The sequence below is a fragment of the Sinocyclocheilus rhinocerous genome, unplaced genomic scaffold (assembly GCF_001515625.1).
Source record: "Sinocyclocheilus rhinocerous isolate Xijiao unplaced genomic scaffold, SAMN03320098_v1.1 scaffold14, whole genome shotgun sequence".
NCBI lineage: Eukaryota > Metazoa > Chordata > Actinopteri > Cypriniformes > Cyprinidae > Sinocyclocheilus > Sinocyclocheilus rhinocerous.
Window position 1 is genome coordinate 1,944,809 of NW_015629561.1, and position 16,323 is coordinate 1,961,131.

General features: G+C 38.1%; 2 protein-coding genes across 6 annotated transcripts; one reads left to right on the forward strand and one right to left on the reverse strand.

The window, feature by feature from the left end:
- Window positions 1-502: 502 nt before the first annotated feature.
- Window positions 503-2,478, forward strand: LOC107739282 (uncharacterized protein C3orf14 homolog). The gene is made up of 4 exons (XM_016551347.1): window positions 503-733; window positions 876-999; window positions 1,507-1,575; window positions 1,923-2,478. Exons 1-4 carry the CDS (start codon window positions 660-662, stop codon window positions 2,103-2,105), a joined length of 450 nt encoding a protein of 149 aa, XP_016406833.1. The 5' UTR covers window positions 503-659; the 3' UTR covers window positions 2,106-2,478.
- A 6,241-nt stretch (window positions 2,479-8,719) lies between these two features.
- On the reverse strand, window positions 8,720-11,349 carry LOC107739310 (fez family zinc finger protein 2). Of its 5 annotated transcripts, none has more exons than XM_016551396.1 (5): window positions 11,189-11,349; window positions 10,079-10,913; window positions 9,830-9,964; window positions 9,587-9,719; window positions 8,720-9,233 (listed from the first exon to the last, which is right to left on the reverse strand). In XM_016551396.1, the coding sequence occupies exons 2-5, from the start codon at window positions 10,865-10,867 to the stop codon at window positions 8,980-8,982; spliced, it is 1,311 nt and encodes a 436-aa protein (XP_016406882.1). In that variant the 5' UTR covers window positions 10,868-10,913; window positions 11,189-11,349; the 3' UTR covers window positions 8,720-8,979. The 5 variants fall into 5 exon arrangements, with proteins under 5 accessions (XP_016406882.1, XP_016406884.1, XP_016406881.1 ...); XM_016551398.1 differs by having other exon boundaries at window positions 10,079-10,916; XM_016551395.1 differs by having other exon boundaries at window positions 11,163-11,349.
- Between the last annotated feature and the right edge of the window lie 4,974 nt (window positions 11,350-16,323).

Below are 16,323 nucleotides of genomic sequence, written 5' to 3' on the forward strand. Positions count from 1 at the left end.
AGACCAGTAAACATTATTATAGAACCTACAGCAGATATAAAGTATCTGCTGAATCATTGAAAATATAACAAAATGCAGTAACAAAAGACGGACAAAAACAAGTTTGTTACTGATTTTCTGTACAGGGATTTGTGTTTGTGTGTGTGTTATGAACCAGCATGGATTCTGCTTAGATTATAAAGCTCAGATTTATTTCCAGTGAATCTGCTTAATTTCTTGATTTTATGCACACAGACCTCAACGTAAAGATGAGCTGTAACACTGAATTGCAAAGCTGTTATTAACTAGGCCTACCCCAATATGCTTCATTAATTAAACAATTCTTTGAAACTGTAATTGCGTTTAGTGTGCATTCAATTTATAACTGATATATCATCAAAATAAAGGAAAAGGGTCATTTAAGATGACTCAAATTTAATGATTTAATAATTCAATTAATAATAATAATCAACTCTTCCCAACAGTAGATGGCGCACTTGTCCTAATCTTTCGTTCACGAGCAGTCATTTCCGCCCGCCGGATATTATAGTGGCGGCGGTTGTTATGAAAATGTGACGTTTTTTGTTTTTGTTTTTTCTTATTTTTTTTAATGCATGTTGTAGCGATCTTTTGATAAAGTTTTAGTGAGGTAACGGTAACAGAGTTTGAGTTTTCTTTCCATGTCTTTGAAACTACATCAAATGGCCTTTTATACACACGAAGAGTTTGAACTCAGCCAGAAACATGAAGATATGTGAGTCCGTTCAGTTTGTTCTTGAGAACAGAGCTGCAGGTGTCGATTAAAAAGCCACTCTCAGTCATACAGTCATAATTTTAATCATTCATTCCTTGTTTTGAAACTACACGACTTAATGACTGTAGTTATTCTCATGTAGACTGGGGAAAAGAGCATTACTGCTGCAGCAGATGGAAGCACACTATGAACAGCAGAAGGCTAAGAAGAAACAGCAGTGTCTGATGTCTCAAGCAGCGAAGGAGAGGAATGCTCAGATCCTTCAGGTTTCTCTGCTGTGTACTCTAACGTTATATGTGTATATATCACCGCCTTAGAGCTCTTTTATAGTACAGTTTTTAACAGGTAGTCACGTTTTTCCTGTGTCACAAAATAACATCTCACAGGAAGTGACATTTAAAAAAAGCATGAGCAGGTATTAATAATGGATTGTTTACTTTTGTGATGTTTATTTTTTATTCTGTGATTTATTAGTTGGCTTGTCTTGGCCTAACACATGACATCCTGTTAAAACTTAAAAAAAATACAAAAATCTGTATGACATTATCAACAACTTCATTTAAATCCCGTTCAGTTCCATTTTGTTAATTTTTCGGTCTTGCATACCCTTTTTTGTAATAAATTGCAGCACATGCGTATTCTATTTTTTTTTCTTCAGTTTCAGAATTCATGGCCTAACTTGCCTAATTAGATTAAATGCTTTAATTGCGTATGTTTAAAATCCATTTAGTGACATTTTTGTATTTTGTACATTTTGTATTTATTTCTTGTAGGATTTTCAGAATGCTGAAAAAAATCTTCAAACCAGACAGCTCCTTCATCCGGATATTATTAACCGTGAGGTATTAGACCAGCTTACATCCTTATTTTCTGTCTCATAAAATAAAACTCTTGTGCTGTGTTTCATTTTTGAAAGCAGGTTATAGTAAATGTTGCATTTGAAGTGCTTTTTTGCATGTGTAGATGATGCCAACAGCATCTTTCCCCGAGAAACTGTGTGCCCATCGGAGCCATCATAATTAATTGAAAAGGGGCGGTTATAGCACAACGTGTTTTTTTTATATGACAAGACAACTGCTGTAGATGCCAGCATGGAATGTTTTACCTGCTTAGGATATAATAATGTAATAAAGAAGTAAACATTTATCTGCTCCTGTAACTAAGTTGATCTTTTGTTGTCCTTTCATAGACTCTTTATTGGGCCTCAGTTGAACGGAAACTACCAGAATGGGAGCAGTATTTGCTTGGGAAAGGACAACCGCCGGTGAGTGAAACTGGGAGATTGCTTAGGCAACAGAGACAGAAAACTAGACAACAAGATCCCTCACCTGTACAATGCAAGGGTAACCCCCCTCGACCAAAACCTAGATGACCTGTAAATAAACACAATTTAGCATTTTTGGCCCCAAATTGTTATTTTTATTTATTTTGTTTTTGTTGTATACTGTACATTTGATTTAAATATTGTATATGCAAATACAGAATAAATGTGTTCATTGATTATATTATCATTTGCATACATAAGTGCATCCACATGGGGGCAATACTGACTACATTTTCTGTAACTACACCACTGTCATTTCTTTTTGTATATACATGTATATATATATAGAGAGAGAGAGAGAGAGAGAAAGAAAATATATAAATGAATGAATCAGTTGTAAAAATCAGCTGTGATTTGAAATAAACCATGCAATGAAGTAATAAAAATATGCATCTTTTGCCCATTATAATACTTTTTTTTACCACACATTTTACTTTATTAGTGTTATTGCAGTTAGATTTCAAATTAAGTGGTATTTTTGAAGTTACTTTACAATTTAAAATTAGTTTAGATGAGTTGTTTCCTTTACAAGTAAAAAATGATTATCCATATAGTTCGTTAAATGATAATCATGTTTTCAGGAAAACCAAATTCATCATCCTATTTCAATACTCAATATTTCCCTCCAAGTTTACGTAACAGAAGCTGCATCTGAGTTGCATTAGGCAATGCTGAGCATTACTAGTATCCTTAAAAAACATTTTCTGATGTCCATCTTAAATCAAAAATCTTGCAAGCATTGCTGCACCGTCTCAAGACACACATCTGCAAATTTGTGTGGGAAAATCTGTATTGCTTTTAAATGCGCCCCTAAACCCTATTGCCTCCTACCTGAGCCCTCAGGAACAATGGGGTCATGACTGCCATTACACAAAGCCTCTCTGAGCACTTGGACTGTCCACACGATAATTGCAATTGTATTGTCTGTCTGTTGAAGGCTCAACCTCTTGAGTTGAGAGTTAAGTTGACTATAAGTTTGAAAATTATGCATTTTAGTTCTTTGGTTTGGTTAGGTTTTTTATTTTTTTTAACTAGTGGTTTCACATATTCAGACTGGTGGTTTTGGGAATCTAGGCGTGAAACAAGCTCCAAATGTATCTAAGAATTATATCACATTTTTTGTAGCTTGAATCTGAATGGATATATATAATAAACATATGAGTGCATATACTTTCATCCTCACTATCTTTTACTTTCATCCTCACTATCATACTCGTTCACTGTCTTGTAAATCGGGAGAGATTGCAGACCATGACCTAGCCTAATTGGATGATCAAACCAGTTCAGGGTGACACGGAGTGGCGGCTTGACAAACGTGATCATCTGGATGGTCAGGGTTGAAGTGGTGGTGGTTGGCAGCTGCCCTTCCTCCTCAGCTGGGACTCCTGCCCCTGAGGTCACGGCACCAGTCAAGGCTTCCAAATTGGCGGGGGGGTCAGTTGGCTGTGGAGGGGTGGAGAATTCTGGGTGTGGGTGGAGGGCAAGACAGCAAATTATCTAAAAGGGTTTTGAAGAGCACGATCTGGAGCCTTTCCAAATGACTAGTTCTGCATTATGTATTCTAATGGGGAAAGCCCTGAGGTGGTTTGGCTACAGATACCACTGCCAACTGAGGCTGTCAGAGCACAAGCCAAGGCCAAATGTTGTAGATCAGCTCCAGGCTTCAGACGCCTGGCCATCAGCCAGATCTCCAGAACACTATCTTAAGATGATAGAACAAAGTTGTTCATTACTCAATATCTTATTTCTGTAAAAATGTTATAGTTGCAGTTGCAAGAAAGCTAATTTTATCTGGGATTATGGCACATTGCTTGAAAATTTCTGTTTAAATAATTTAAAGATTACTACATAAAAATATATAATGACATTTTTGAGAATTTTCTTGAATCTATGATAATTAAATCTCTAAAACAGTATAAATATTAAAAATTCCCCTTAGCGAAACAAGTTAATCTTACATCAGAAACATACCACCCATTGCTCCCAAAGGAGCTTTTCACAACTAAAGATCTTTGTCAATGTAGTGCACTTAAACACGAATAGCTTTTGCTTGGGAGCCTGTTGGGGAATTCTCTCCATTCTTGAAACTATTATTCCAGCACTAGTGCTGGTCATAAGAGGGCTGCTGTTGTGTTTTTGTTCTGGCTAACTTATACGTCATTTTGTTTTATATTGATTTTGGGTTTTGATATTGCTATATTCCCCCTTTACCTCACCGGATCCCTAACCCAAGTAGTCAAAACATCCACTCCATCCCAACATTTATGGTAGTACATTGTGTGTGCATTGCTTGTTTGTGTAAATGTTTGTATGTCATGCATTTAAGAATTGTATATATATATATATAAGATTTAAGAGTTTTACACTCTTAAAAATAAAGATTTTAAAGATTTTCTCAGCAGTGCCCTTTGGGGTTTCCCAAAGAACCTTTCATGGAACAATTCTTAAAAGAACCCTTTTTTCTTAATTTGAAGAACTTTTTCCTCTATAAAAAAACCTTTTGTTCAACGGAAAGGTTCCATGGATGTTCAAGCTTCTTCATGGAACCATAAATGCCAATGAGAGCGTATATATGGATTGGACTATATTTTGATCAGAAATCCACCTCGGGCTGGGTGTAAAATAACAGCCTAAGGGATCAGTGAGTGACACATGGCCTTATATCAAATCCCCTGCATTCTAACTTGGTGAATTGAAGAGAGTACCAGCTTAACAGCAGGGTTTTTGGTCGGAGTTAATTAAGACCCATCCATTGGAAAACAGGGAGTAGAGATTGTCCTGAAAGGGCATCCTGGGTCAAAAGATTAGCACCGGACATCCCAGATTTACTGATCCTGCCAAACAATGAGACTGATTACAGGTCACTCCTCTATAGAAGCAATACAGCAATTTAAACAGATAACTATTGAAGATCTGCTGATAAGCCTTAGATTTCATTTAGCAGTTTCCTTTGGCCCATATCCCTTATTTCCTAACACAACGCATTCATATTTATATAATGGGTTGCTGAGATTGTTGAATGTGGAACAGATTTGAGGTCAGACCTTCGTCTCTTTTAAGACACTATGGGTAAAGAGTTGGCGAGGAGACAGAAGGTCCCCTTCAGCTGCGTGGCCTGAAGCTCTCAAGACTGCTTCTGAATGGAGGTCATACCCGAGACTGACATTAATGTCATTTCGGCAAGGCAGAGTCCCCGCGCTCCATGCGGCTGCCTTGACACCTTAGAGCAATAAAGCTCCTTCTCTGAGCGTGCCCTTGACAAGCAGGACGGAGGCAGCGAAGGGGGCACCACTGCCTGCCACTCAAGGCCGTGCGTGGGTAATGCCTTATCCCACTCATTTAGGAATGGGAATGTGAACACTCAAAGCATGTTTCATTTCTCTTACAATGTGTGTGTGACACTATTTCAAACATCCATGTGTAAACAAGGATATCTTAAATCATTAAAAAGATGTTTTAAAATCTAGTTTAAAATAGGTGTGTAATTCTTTGTTTTTAAGAGTTGATTGACAAGAATTGTTGAAGGGTTTTGTAACTTTGTTTTAACGTTTTTTCATTCTTTTTTTAAACACATTTGTAGTGTCTATTAATTTAAAAAGTACATTGGTTATGTGTGAGACAACTTATATTAAAAATAGCTATTTTTCATGAATGGCACCGTTTTCTTTCTTTCTGGCTGTTACTGCATTTGAAAAATATGTGATGATTTTCTTTCTTATCATTTCTTATGGTTTTATTGTCACCAAAATGGTTTCCTTAATGTTGGTTACACCATTTTAATTTGGCGGATAAGATTTTCAAATATTTACAATATTTAAAAAAACTGCCTTCTTTTTAAAGGATCCCCAATACATTTCACCTTTTAATGAGACCTTTTAGCTTTCATGTATTTCTTTTTTTTCCCTATTATCTCTGGAACGTTACACCCCGACACATTTCTTTACTTTAAGCCCCCCTAAATTATATATTTTCCCCCAGAAATTGACACCATTTTCATCACAAAAGATGTGTATTCAGGTCATTTTTGTATGAATTGTATTTTTTTACGTATTTTTATTTGTGAATGTCTACTTTTTTCACATGCAGTTTCGGTTATTCGTTGAATGAATGTTCACAGCCTGTGAAACTGGATTAAACAACATATTGTCAGGTTGACCTTCTTTATCTTCATCTTCTTGGACATAAATACGTGTACAGAACACCATGCGGTCGCTTGGCTGAGTCCATCTTTTCAACACCGATCTGCAGGAACGGATCCAAAGAGCGCGCGCCTGACGCTCATTAACTTTCCCCTTGGCGCGCTACAATGCGCCTCGCGAGCGCTTTGTGCCAAGAAGCAACGCTTCTCTTAACAAGTACTACAACTAGCCCGCTCTTCTCCAACTGGGAGAGAAATTGCTTTCCAAAATGATGGAAGGAGGACGGTTTAATTAGAATTTCATTTGGGCTAAACTGAGAGAAACGATGTAGTTAACATTTGGTGGACTTAATTGGGGCCTTTTCTTCCTCGCCCCCTTAAAAATGCTGACGCTACCCCCGTTAATCTTCCATTTACAATCAATTGAGTTGACCAAACAAAAGTCTGGGTCTTTTTTTTTTCTTCCTGTCTCAGCCGGGCTTTTGTCGCTTGTAAATGCCTCAATTTCGGCTGATCTCTGTCGTGTACATGCTCTCCGCTGTTGACAGTTCATTAATGCGCTCTTGTCCCTATAATCCTCCTCGCCGAGTTACATGTGCATGCAGTAATGAGCTCCGTTGTCAATTAACATGTTTCTAGAAGCAAAGCTGGTTGCTCAGATGTTTGAGAGGTAAGTGCAGAAAAAGGCCAACGAGACTGCCTTTAGGTTGTTTTCTTCCCTGCAATCTTTTTTAGGCACTAGGCAAGATAGGCAGCTTTACACAAAAGGGATTTTTGTATACCCCACACAAACACGTCTTTTGGTGAGACCCGCCCCCACTGGTATTTTCCCAGACCTATTCACCACCAGAAATTCTCTGATCTTTTAGTTCATCTTTTTTTATGTGTTATATTGTTTAACCAATACTCACAGCAAATCGTCAACGCATTAAAAATGTAAGCCCACTAAAACCGTTATTTTTAAGTAAAATAAAAGTTACAACCTGTAGTGCTGAGTTTTTTTTTTTTTTTTTCACTTTTAGACCACCTTGAATGTCATTAATGGTGAATAAAATCGAGCTGAAACCGAAAACCTAAATAAAATGATGCATTTTGATGCAGAACAAAATAGACAGTTGCAACTTGTTTTGACTTGTTTTATTCAATTGAAAAGGCATTATTCACATATTAGCTAAATTATGCTCTTCCAGTACGTTTTATGCAATAGAACATGATGCATTAAAATTAAATTGCAAAAATAATATAGTTAATTTTTATTCTTCTAAATTATTATCTTACTAGTCTTTTTTAAAAACTTTTTCTGTCTTGGCTTTGCCCAAGAAAATTTACATTATACTCAGAAAATGCGCACTATAAAGTCTGTTGACTATATCAAATGTAGGCAGTGTAGCTCTCGAGACCCGATTATCCCTCACGAGTCATATCGTGATTTATGTTTTAAAAAAATCACGCCTATGTTCCACATGGGACGACATTTGAATGCAGTTGTATGAAATAAAGACACTTCTGTTCAAACACATTTTAGAACCTCTGCCTCTGAGGAGGTGAATAGGCCATTCAACTAGAAATATTAGTCTTCTTCGTGGTCCCAAGACGTGGGCATAATTGCTAATTGGGCTGTAATTGAGAGAGCGAGATTTGGGATCACGCGCTTGTCTCTCATCAGAATTTCTGTTAGCATGTAAGGATAATATTGTTCCAGGATCCGTGCGCGGAATACATTATTGTTTATTAAAGCTGCGGTGATGAGGAGAAGTGGGAGAAGTGTAGTCCATTTTCCACCTTCTGATGAACACGACTTGATGCGCTGAAGCTTCCCTTGAGGCTCTTTAGTTGATTAACGTAATAGGCTTTCAAGAGTCCATGTTTTATCTGATAATTTGAGCCATTAAACTGAAGTCAAGTGTACGGTCACACAGGCAGAGTCGTGTATCAAATGTCTGAGTGAAACCACAGGCTTTGAACTCCACCAGACATGTCATTAGAAGCTTTAAATGTAACTGTGCACTGAATGGCTGCAGGCAAAAGATCGATAGTTATTTATTTTATTTGATAGATGAATAAGTCTTGTTTGTCCCTTGTTTTGTTTTTTTTCTTTTTAGCTCTAAAAATCACTCTAGCTTGAGGTTTATAATTTATGTGGCTAAAGTCTATTTCTTAACTCCCTCCCCTTCATTTTTACTTATAAAGACGAATTTTATGTAAAAATAAAAAAAATAAATCTTTAGTCCCTTTTTATATTAGCATTTTTTACAATAGCAAACAATCACGTTTAAATTAATTTTCAACTAACCTTAAACTATGTGCACAGTTATATAGATATAAAAAAAAACACCAAAATGAAACAATTAAACTTCATGTGAAACAGACAGACACATTTTAAATATAAATGGTAAACTCGGGGGTTTTTTTCTACAGATGAAAAAAATCAATCAATCCGACATTGTTGTAGTTATGATTTTATTATAGCATATTCGCTTTACTGCGTCAGCAATTGTCAACAAATTTACAAATTTATCAAACATTTCTTTTTACACATAGGTTGCATTTGTTTATAAAACGCTTTTCCTTCATCTAGTCTACAAATAATTGCTTGGTAGCCCCGTATGGCAGTGGTTTAATTAAATAATATTTTGTTCTGTTTTATGTACAATTCCTCGATGATGTGATGATTTTCTCCCGTCCCGTCCATCGTCGTCCATTTCGGTGGAAGATGTTAAAGCACCACAAAAAAAATCGTGCTGTTCATCAGTTGTCCAAGCTCAGTCAAAAACTGGTCGAGTCTCAGTTTTGGTGTCCTCTGGAAGAATCATTTCCGCCGGATAAACTGCTGTTATCGTGCAATTTCCGTATGTGCTTTTTCAAGTCAAAGTTCCTACAGAAGCCTTTCCCGCAGGTCCCACAGATGAAGGGCTTCTTGTCATTGTGCGTGTGCATGTGAAACGTGAGGTTATAGATCTGATGGAAGGCTTTGCTACAGATTGAACACTTGTACTGTTTCTCGCCGCTGTGGGTCAGTTTGTGATTCTTGTAATTTCCTGAAAAAAAAATAATATAAACGAATTATGTCATTTTTTTCCAGCAGGTCAACAGTTCACAATTAAGTTGCATTTAACGGAAGAGTTTCATTTCCAAGCCTTCCCTAATCAGCACTTTGCATGTTGAAGTCAAGAAGTTGTCAAACTTAGTTAATGTCACATGAAGAACTGTCGACGTACAAAAGAGTTAAAGGTCTGTGTTTTGACCCGTATGAAATGTAAAAATGTTGTAATGGTTAGTAGTTAGCAGAGTGACAAATTGATCTCATTTAAAATGTATAAAGGCCTCATTAAGAAAAAAAGCAATCGAACTAAATATTTAGGGTTATATTTTATGCGAAAAATATGCTTACCTTTTTGATGAAAGCCCTTTCCACAACATTCGCAGACGAATGGTTTGTAGCCCGCATGAATTCGGATATGTGTGTTTAAAGTCGAGCTTCTGTTGAAAGCTTTTCCACACTGGTTACATTTATGAGGTTTCTCCTGTGAATGAATTCACAACATCTGGGTAAGTAAATTGTATCTTGCGTGTGCATTTTATTCATATATATTCAGTTATTGGGGCTATAAAATTGCAGTTTATTTTTACTCACCTGTGTGTGAATAATTTTATGTCTACATAACGTGCTGGCCTGCCTGAAACCTTTCCCGCATACTTTACACACGAACGGCCTCGCGCCCGTGTGTACCGGCATGTGACGAGTCAGGTTATAATGCGCGTTGAAGACCTATGAAGGAAAAATGAAAGAGCTTAATAAACCGTTTATTTATTTTATTTTGTGTGGGCATTATTTTACTTTCCCACATCCCGTCAAAACAACTTGACAAATTCCGTAATTTACCTTTCCACAAACTTCACACGTGAAGTTCTTGGGTTTCCCGTCAGTAGAACAGTTATTCGTTTTGCTGTGCGCTTTCACTCCGTTCTTCTCAGTCAGATTGTGGTTCTCCCGCACAATCTGGTCCAGCTGCCCTGGCAGATGCTCTTTATGTGGGTACTGAGGTGTGGGGAATTTCTCGGGTGAAACGCACGCAAGTTTGGCGTTCTCCAACAAGAGGAGCTTCTGATGCGCGCTTATGGCTTGCGCTTGAGAGTTCGCGAATGCTGAGGAAAATAAATGTCCGCTCAGCAGCTCGGACTGATGATAAGCCGAGTCCAAGTAATTGAAATAACACAAGGATCCGTTAGTGGGCATGGTCAGCGCTTGGTGTATCACCTGCGGTTTGATGACCCTGCTCCCCGGCAACAACGAGTGCTTGATTCCCGCGTCCGTTTTACTGCAAACGCCGCAGTTGGCTTTACACATGGCCGCTGAAGTGCATAGTGCTCCCCTGAAATTAACTTTCCAAAACTCGGAATAGTTCATTAAAGCCTTGGCCTGCAGGTCGTAGCTGAACGGCTGGATCGGGAACATGCAGGGAATCGGCGAACACAAGCCGACCGTCTTCTTCCCCTCGGATCCCTCAAGTCCTCCACGTCGCTCCTCCGCGGCGGCGGCTTTTGGTTCCGAAGTCTTGGACATGATTCTGTCGATGGAAAAGGCCAGGGACTTGGGTGCCGCCGTGGCCCCGCTCCTGTCGTCTAATCTCGGGCAGGACATCACTGTTTCCAGAGGGAGAGAGCTCGCCATTTCTACTCAACTTGGTGTGAGCATCGACCAGCCGCCCCGTCCTCTCCTGCTGAATTCCAGAGAAGCCAGGACAAGCACCAGTTTAATAAGCACCTTGCTTTTACACTGTCACCCATTTGCATTCAAATGGCCATCCCCAGAACAATAGCATCCAGGGGTACCCGATTAATGCTCATTAACTAGTACACACAAAATTAACAGGGCATTACAGAGCTCGTTAAGCAGAGAATAAGACACAACCCCTCCCAGAGTCGATTCCTATTCAGCACTTGCGAAAATCTTATAGCAAACTTACGCCAGAGAGTCGATGTTGTAGTTTACCTTTTTCCTCCAAAGCGCACAGCAGATGTATTCAATGATAACGGCGTGACTGCACTGTCACATTTCACGTTTTACTCGCACACGTCCTCATCAGCGCGAGATCACTGTCTGGAGCACTTAGCTGACATCACTTGCTCTTGCTCTTATCAGGGTGACAATGAAACGCCATCACCAGAACTGTCCCCTCTCTTACCGCTCATTTATACACGGCCACGGGGGTGGTATGCATGACAGATACTACAGATTATTATTTAAGTTTCTTGCCTCAAATGGTCTGTCGCGCATCCACAGCACAGTTCATATCATGATCCGCGAGGTGCAGGTGGAGAGCAGTAAACAGAGAAAATAATGTCTGTAATTTACATTATTTTAGTGACTTTTTTCCGAGTTCACTTATGAAAAATTAAACAAGTAAAACGTACTTTGTAATATTGCTTTATTTAAAATGATTGATATACATGATATTTTTTATTATTCCGTGGTATTTGTTTACTTATTTATTTAATAGTGCGCTCAGTTTCACAGGAAATGTGCAGCTCAGGTGGGTTTAATAAGAAGGATTTGGGGACCGTCCGACCAGTTTCAATTTTCATTGCAAGTTACTAATCCTTGTCGCTGAAAATTGCTTTCCCATGCTGGTTTATACTTACTATTTGCACAATCGAGAAGGTGCCATTTCCACCTGTTTAGAGAGCAGATTGCGAGAGCAGAGCCTCCTTCGAATCCTATTAAACGTTTTTACTCCTTCACCTATTCAGAGGAACCAATTTTCCAGCGCGATTCAGAGTTCAGCCCCGAAAGAAGCAGCTCTTTCACTTTTAGCCACTAAAGCACTGCGTGGAACCTGGTTTTGTGTTTTTCTGAAATAAAGGGAAGGATTATAGCAGGGAAGAAAAGACTTAGCCTGGCCTGGCCAGAGGTATAGCACGAAATGAAAAAAGAGAAACCCTTTTAAAGCTGTATAAAAAGTTTCCTGGAATCCAGAGTTTTGTGTGCTTGCTACAATGACCAGTCGCCCTCTCGTCTTTTTAAGAGGGCCAGCTTGAATTCATTTGTTTGCAGACGATTTCACCTGAGACTCACAACAAATTATTACAAAAAGGTCGAAACGGAGCTTTTCAAGTTCAAACACAGTGATGATCTTTACTGTGAGGAGAATGGTTGAAGTTGCTCACACAGCATCGACTGAAGGTGTTGACTTAACATTCGTCTGATTGAAGCGTGATGACGTCTTCAAGCACGACTGCATATATGACAATAATTAGTTTGTTAGGTTTTTAACTGAAATATTACACTTTGGATTGACTCTGATTCATTTGTTCGTGAATTGGAATCACATGAATCTAGTTTATATACAGTACATTTCTGTTGGCTTTGTAAATTGATTGCAGTTATTTGTTGTAGCTTAGTGCTTATTTCAGTTAGCTATATATTTCAACGAAATAAAACAAGCAAAAGAATCCCATTCCCCACCTGCAGCCGCAACAGAGAGGACTTTAAGCAGGTTCCACTAATTCTACTCATATGCAAATGATCTAACTCTAATTTGAGTTTATTCAGGCACAATTAGCGGCTTGTCCACACAATAAACATTGATCCTATTGCAGCAACTTCACTCTCAGCCCGCGAACACGTTGTGAGATGAGCTCAAACTCCCATTCAACGGATGCGCTCCTCCTCAGAGAGCAGGAGGCAAAAGACGGAGCACGATTTACATGACAAATTGTTTGTGTATTAAGGCGCGTTTAACTGTCGTATAGAACATACAGAACTTTAAATAGATTTTGAGAATAGGCTACAATACAAACCAATATTAAGCAAACTATATATTAAGGTAATTTGACGTTTTGGCACTGTAGGGAACAAAAGAAAATCGCCTGTTTGCTATTATATTACCTATTGTAATTGTTTTGGAACTTAATCGAAATAATTACGACATCTTCATGAATATTCTAGTCGAATGACCATCCTTCCAAGAATGAGTTACAGAATCTTTATATGTCATAAATGTCTAAACAAAAATATTTTATTTATTTATTTATTTGGGGGTTGACATAATATTTACATTTGAGAACTAAATCTGTAAATCTGTTAACCTTCATCCAATGCTCTTATTACTTATTACTTTTCGTTTAAAAAGACCCAAGTGACCCAAGTGATTTCTTAAAAGTGATCACAGTGAGTTTTGTCCTTGGCTATATGTCAGTGAGTGGGCAGAATGAACTGTGAAGATGCATAAACAGGCATCAGTTTTCAGAAGTGGTCTGATTCACTCTCTGACTGTTCATTTTCAGCAGGGCTACTTTTTCTTTGTCCACTTTGTTTAATTAAAACAAGTTGGTTTCTTTGATAATGAGTTCATCTTTGCAACAGTAATGACAGCTTGCAAATCACATTAACAGGTTACATTAAGAGAAGAACTGAAAAGTGTGTGTCCAACACCAATGTGTAGTACTTACTTATAACGATGACACCTAGCAGCTTTTAATTCAAGGTGCACTAAGTAAGAAAGTGTGTAACGGTTTAATTGTAAGACCTGCAGGATAGGAGAGACAAACAGAGAGGGAGCAAGACACAAGCACACCTCCAGAGGCACATTGTGCCACACTTTGTTGCAGGGATCCCTTAGGTGCATTTAGAGACCAGCGCTTCCAATCCATCTGTTCTCAGATCAGTCAGAGAGTCTGAGTATGGATTTAAATTTAGCTCTGATCTGTGATTTGAGGATTCAGCTCTAGGAGAAGACAAATGTTGATATGTTCCCTGAATAACAAGTTAATTTTGTCATTCATGTGTAACAATTAATGAAGTTCAAACGTGTATATTAGATTACAAGATGTATGCAGCCAATATATACATGGTAAGATATTTGCATGCAAAGTAAACTAGGTGTGAAACACTGTGCTGTTTTGCATTTTCTTGAAATGGTCCCTCATACTTAATGTTGGATCAAATTGATAGTGCTGGCTCATGTTTAACATAAACAGTTCAAATGGCAGGGATTAAACATATCAACATTACCATTCTGAAGGTGATGGCTTGTCAGAGAGGAGGGTGTCCGTGTGTGTGGATGTGTTTAGGTTGCAAGTTGAAAATATGCCAGACTTGCTTGACAGGGCTCTGTGACGATATAAACACACACACAACCACGCACACACACACAAAACCACACACACACACACACACACACACACACACACAAACACACACACACACACACACACACAAAGATATAAACTTAAATTAATTGTTTTTCCACCAACCAACCAACTAACTAAAAAAATTAAGTTCTGTTGAAATCAAACTGCTTAAAATGCAATAGCCAAATATTATTGATGTACAGTATATAATAAAGTATGCACAATTTTAGAAATTTTTTAATCTTTTATATCTTTAAAGACATAAAAAAAAGTAAAAAAATTTTAACTTTTAAATTTAATAAATCTTTCAGATTCTTTCAGTTAATATTTTAAAAATGTCTGATTAATTAATTTATGTATTTATTTATTTATTGTTTGTTTGTTTGTCCAACAGTCAATGGGGTTAAAGGGGTAGTTCACCCAAAAACATTATTTACTCAGCCTCCACTTGTCCCAAACCTGTATGCGTTTCTTTCTTTTGTTTAACACAAAAGAAGATATTTTGAAGAATGTTGGTAAACAAACAGTTGACAATAACCATTGATTTTTTTTCCCCATACTATGGAAGTCAATGGCTATATACCATTAATAGTTTCGTTACCAACATTCTTCAAGATATCTGAAAGAAACAGCTGAAATAAATTCATACAGCTTTGGAACAACTTGAGGGTGAGTAAATGACGACAGAATTTCTAAACTATTCCTTTAGGTATTTTATTTTATTTTATTTTGTTTTATTTATTTATTTATATATTTAACAAACGGCCCCAAACATAAGGGTTAAAGAGGGAAGTTGTCACTAATGTTGAGTACCAATTACTAATGTATTATGAATTTTACTATGTAAGTAATGTAATGTTTGTAATTTACTATGTACTGTATTTGTGCTTTTTTTTATCTGAAGCTCTCTAAACATTGTCACGTAACCTACACATCTCTGCAAATAGTTTCTTCTGATTCTTCTGAATGCTTACCTCAAACAAACAGACTAAACAAAAAAGCACTCATGTAGTAATAGTAAGAGAAAAAGAAAGTAGCTGTCGAAGTTACTAAGAAAATGGTGACCAAGGAGAAAAGATGTGTTGTCAGGCAATTGCTGTGGACTGCAAAAAATTGCTGTTTTAATGCAGACTTGAGTCCTTTTGTCAGCCAGGGCATTCCAGCAGCCCGTCAATCGAGTTTCTCACCTGCGCCTCACTGCCTGTCCATTCACCTCTCTTCAGCATCCCAGAATCCCTCAGATGTGCACATACGGCAAACATTTGCATGGTCACAGTATTTCCTTAATAGCTTTTTTGATTGTGAGGTCTTGTCATAGCCATACATGGCTTCCTATCTAGTGCATGCTCTCTTAGCCTGCTCTTTTCTGTTATAAATTGTCTTTCAGTGCACCTTTCTTCTCTATTTTCCTTTTCAAGTCCTAACGTTCTTTCAAGTGCTGAGTGAACCACTTTTGCTCTGCCTCTATTTTTCTGACCCTTGTCCGTGCACAGTACGTTCTCCATAATGGCAGCTCTGAATGGCGCAGTGGTCTCCAAAGCGCAGGGGGACTCGACCGCACCTTTGATGCTCCGAGCAAAAGGTTTGAATGGTTTTTCCAGAACAATGGCAAGGAACCCTGACAAAGCCGCGGGTGCAGGGCAACCTGAGTAACCCTACTTCACCTTCCTATTCACCATTCACGTCCCTCATCTGTCCACCAAATTAAATATGGTCTGCAAAATGGACAAGGGAATGTCCCCTCCGGTGTTATGGGGATGAAGGAGACTGCGGGACACAGACGATGTGTCTTGTGAGTAAGGCCAGGCATTAACATATTCACTTCAGGCTGCAGAACAGGTAGATGAGGGAAGAATGGGAATGAGAATGAGTGAAGGATGGGATTCGAGCCATTTGATTGGCTGCAGAGGATATGAGCTCATTGCTCTCAAGGGCCTGATTATCCACTTTAAACTTATTTCGAGCATATTTTGTGTTTCTTTGAGGGGATGTCTC

What these genes read in the sequence shown, in the direction of transcription:
- LOC107739282 (XM_016551347.1), top strand. Translation starts at nt 660, where the DNA reads ATGTCTTTGAAACTACATCAAATGGCCTTTTATACACACGAAGAGTTT. An exon ending in AGCCAGAAACATGAAGATAT is followed by an intron (nt 734 to 875) that starts GTGAGTCCGTTC and finishes ATTCTCATGTAG; the next exon opens with ACTGGGGAAAAGAGCATTAC. An exon ending in CGGATATTATTAACCGTGAG is followed by an intron (nt 1,576 to 1,922) that starts GTATTAGACCAG and finishes GTCCTTTCATAG; the next exon opens with ACTCTTTATTGGGCCTCAGT.
- LOC107739310 (XM_016551396.1), bottom strand. Translation starts at nt 10,867, where the DNA reads ATGGCGAGCTCTCTCCCTCTGGAAACAGTGATGTCCTGCCCGAGATTA. An exon ending in CGTGTGAAGTTTGTGGAAAG is followed by an intron (nt 9,965 to 10,078) that starts GTAAATTACGGA and finishes TTTCCTTCATAG; the next exon opens with GTCTTCAACGCGCATTATAA. An exon ending in ATAAAATTATTCACACACAG is followed by an intron (nt 9,720 to 9,829) that starts GTGAGTAAAAAT and finishes ATTCATTCACAG; the next exon opens with GAGAAACCTCATAAATGTAA.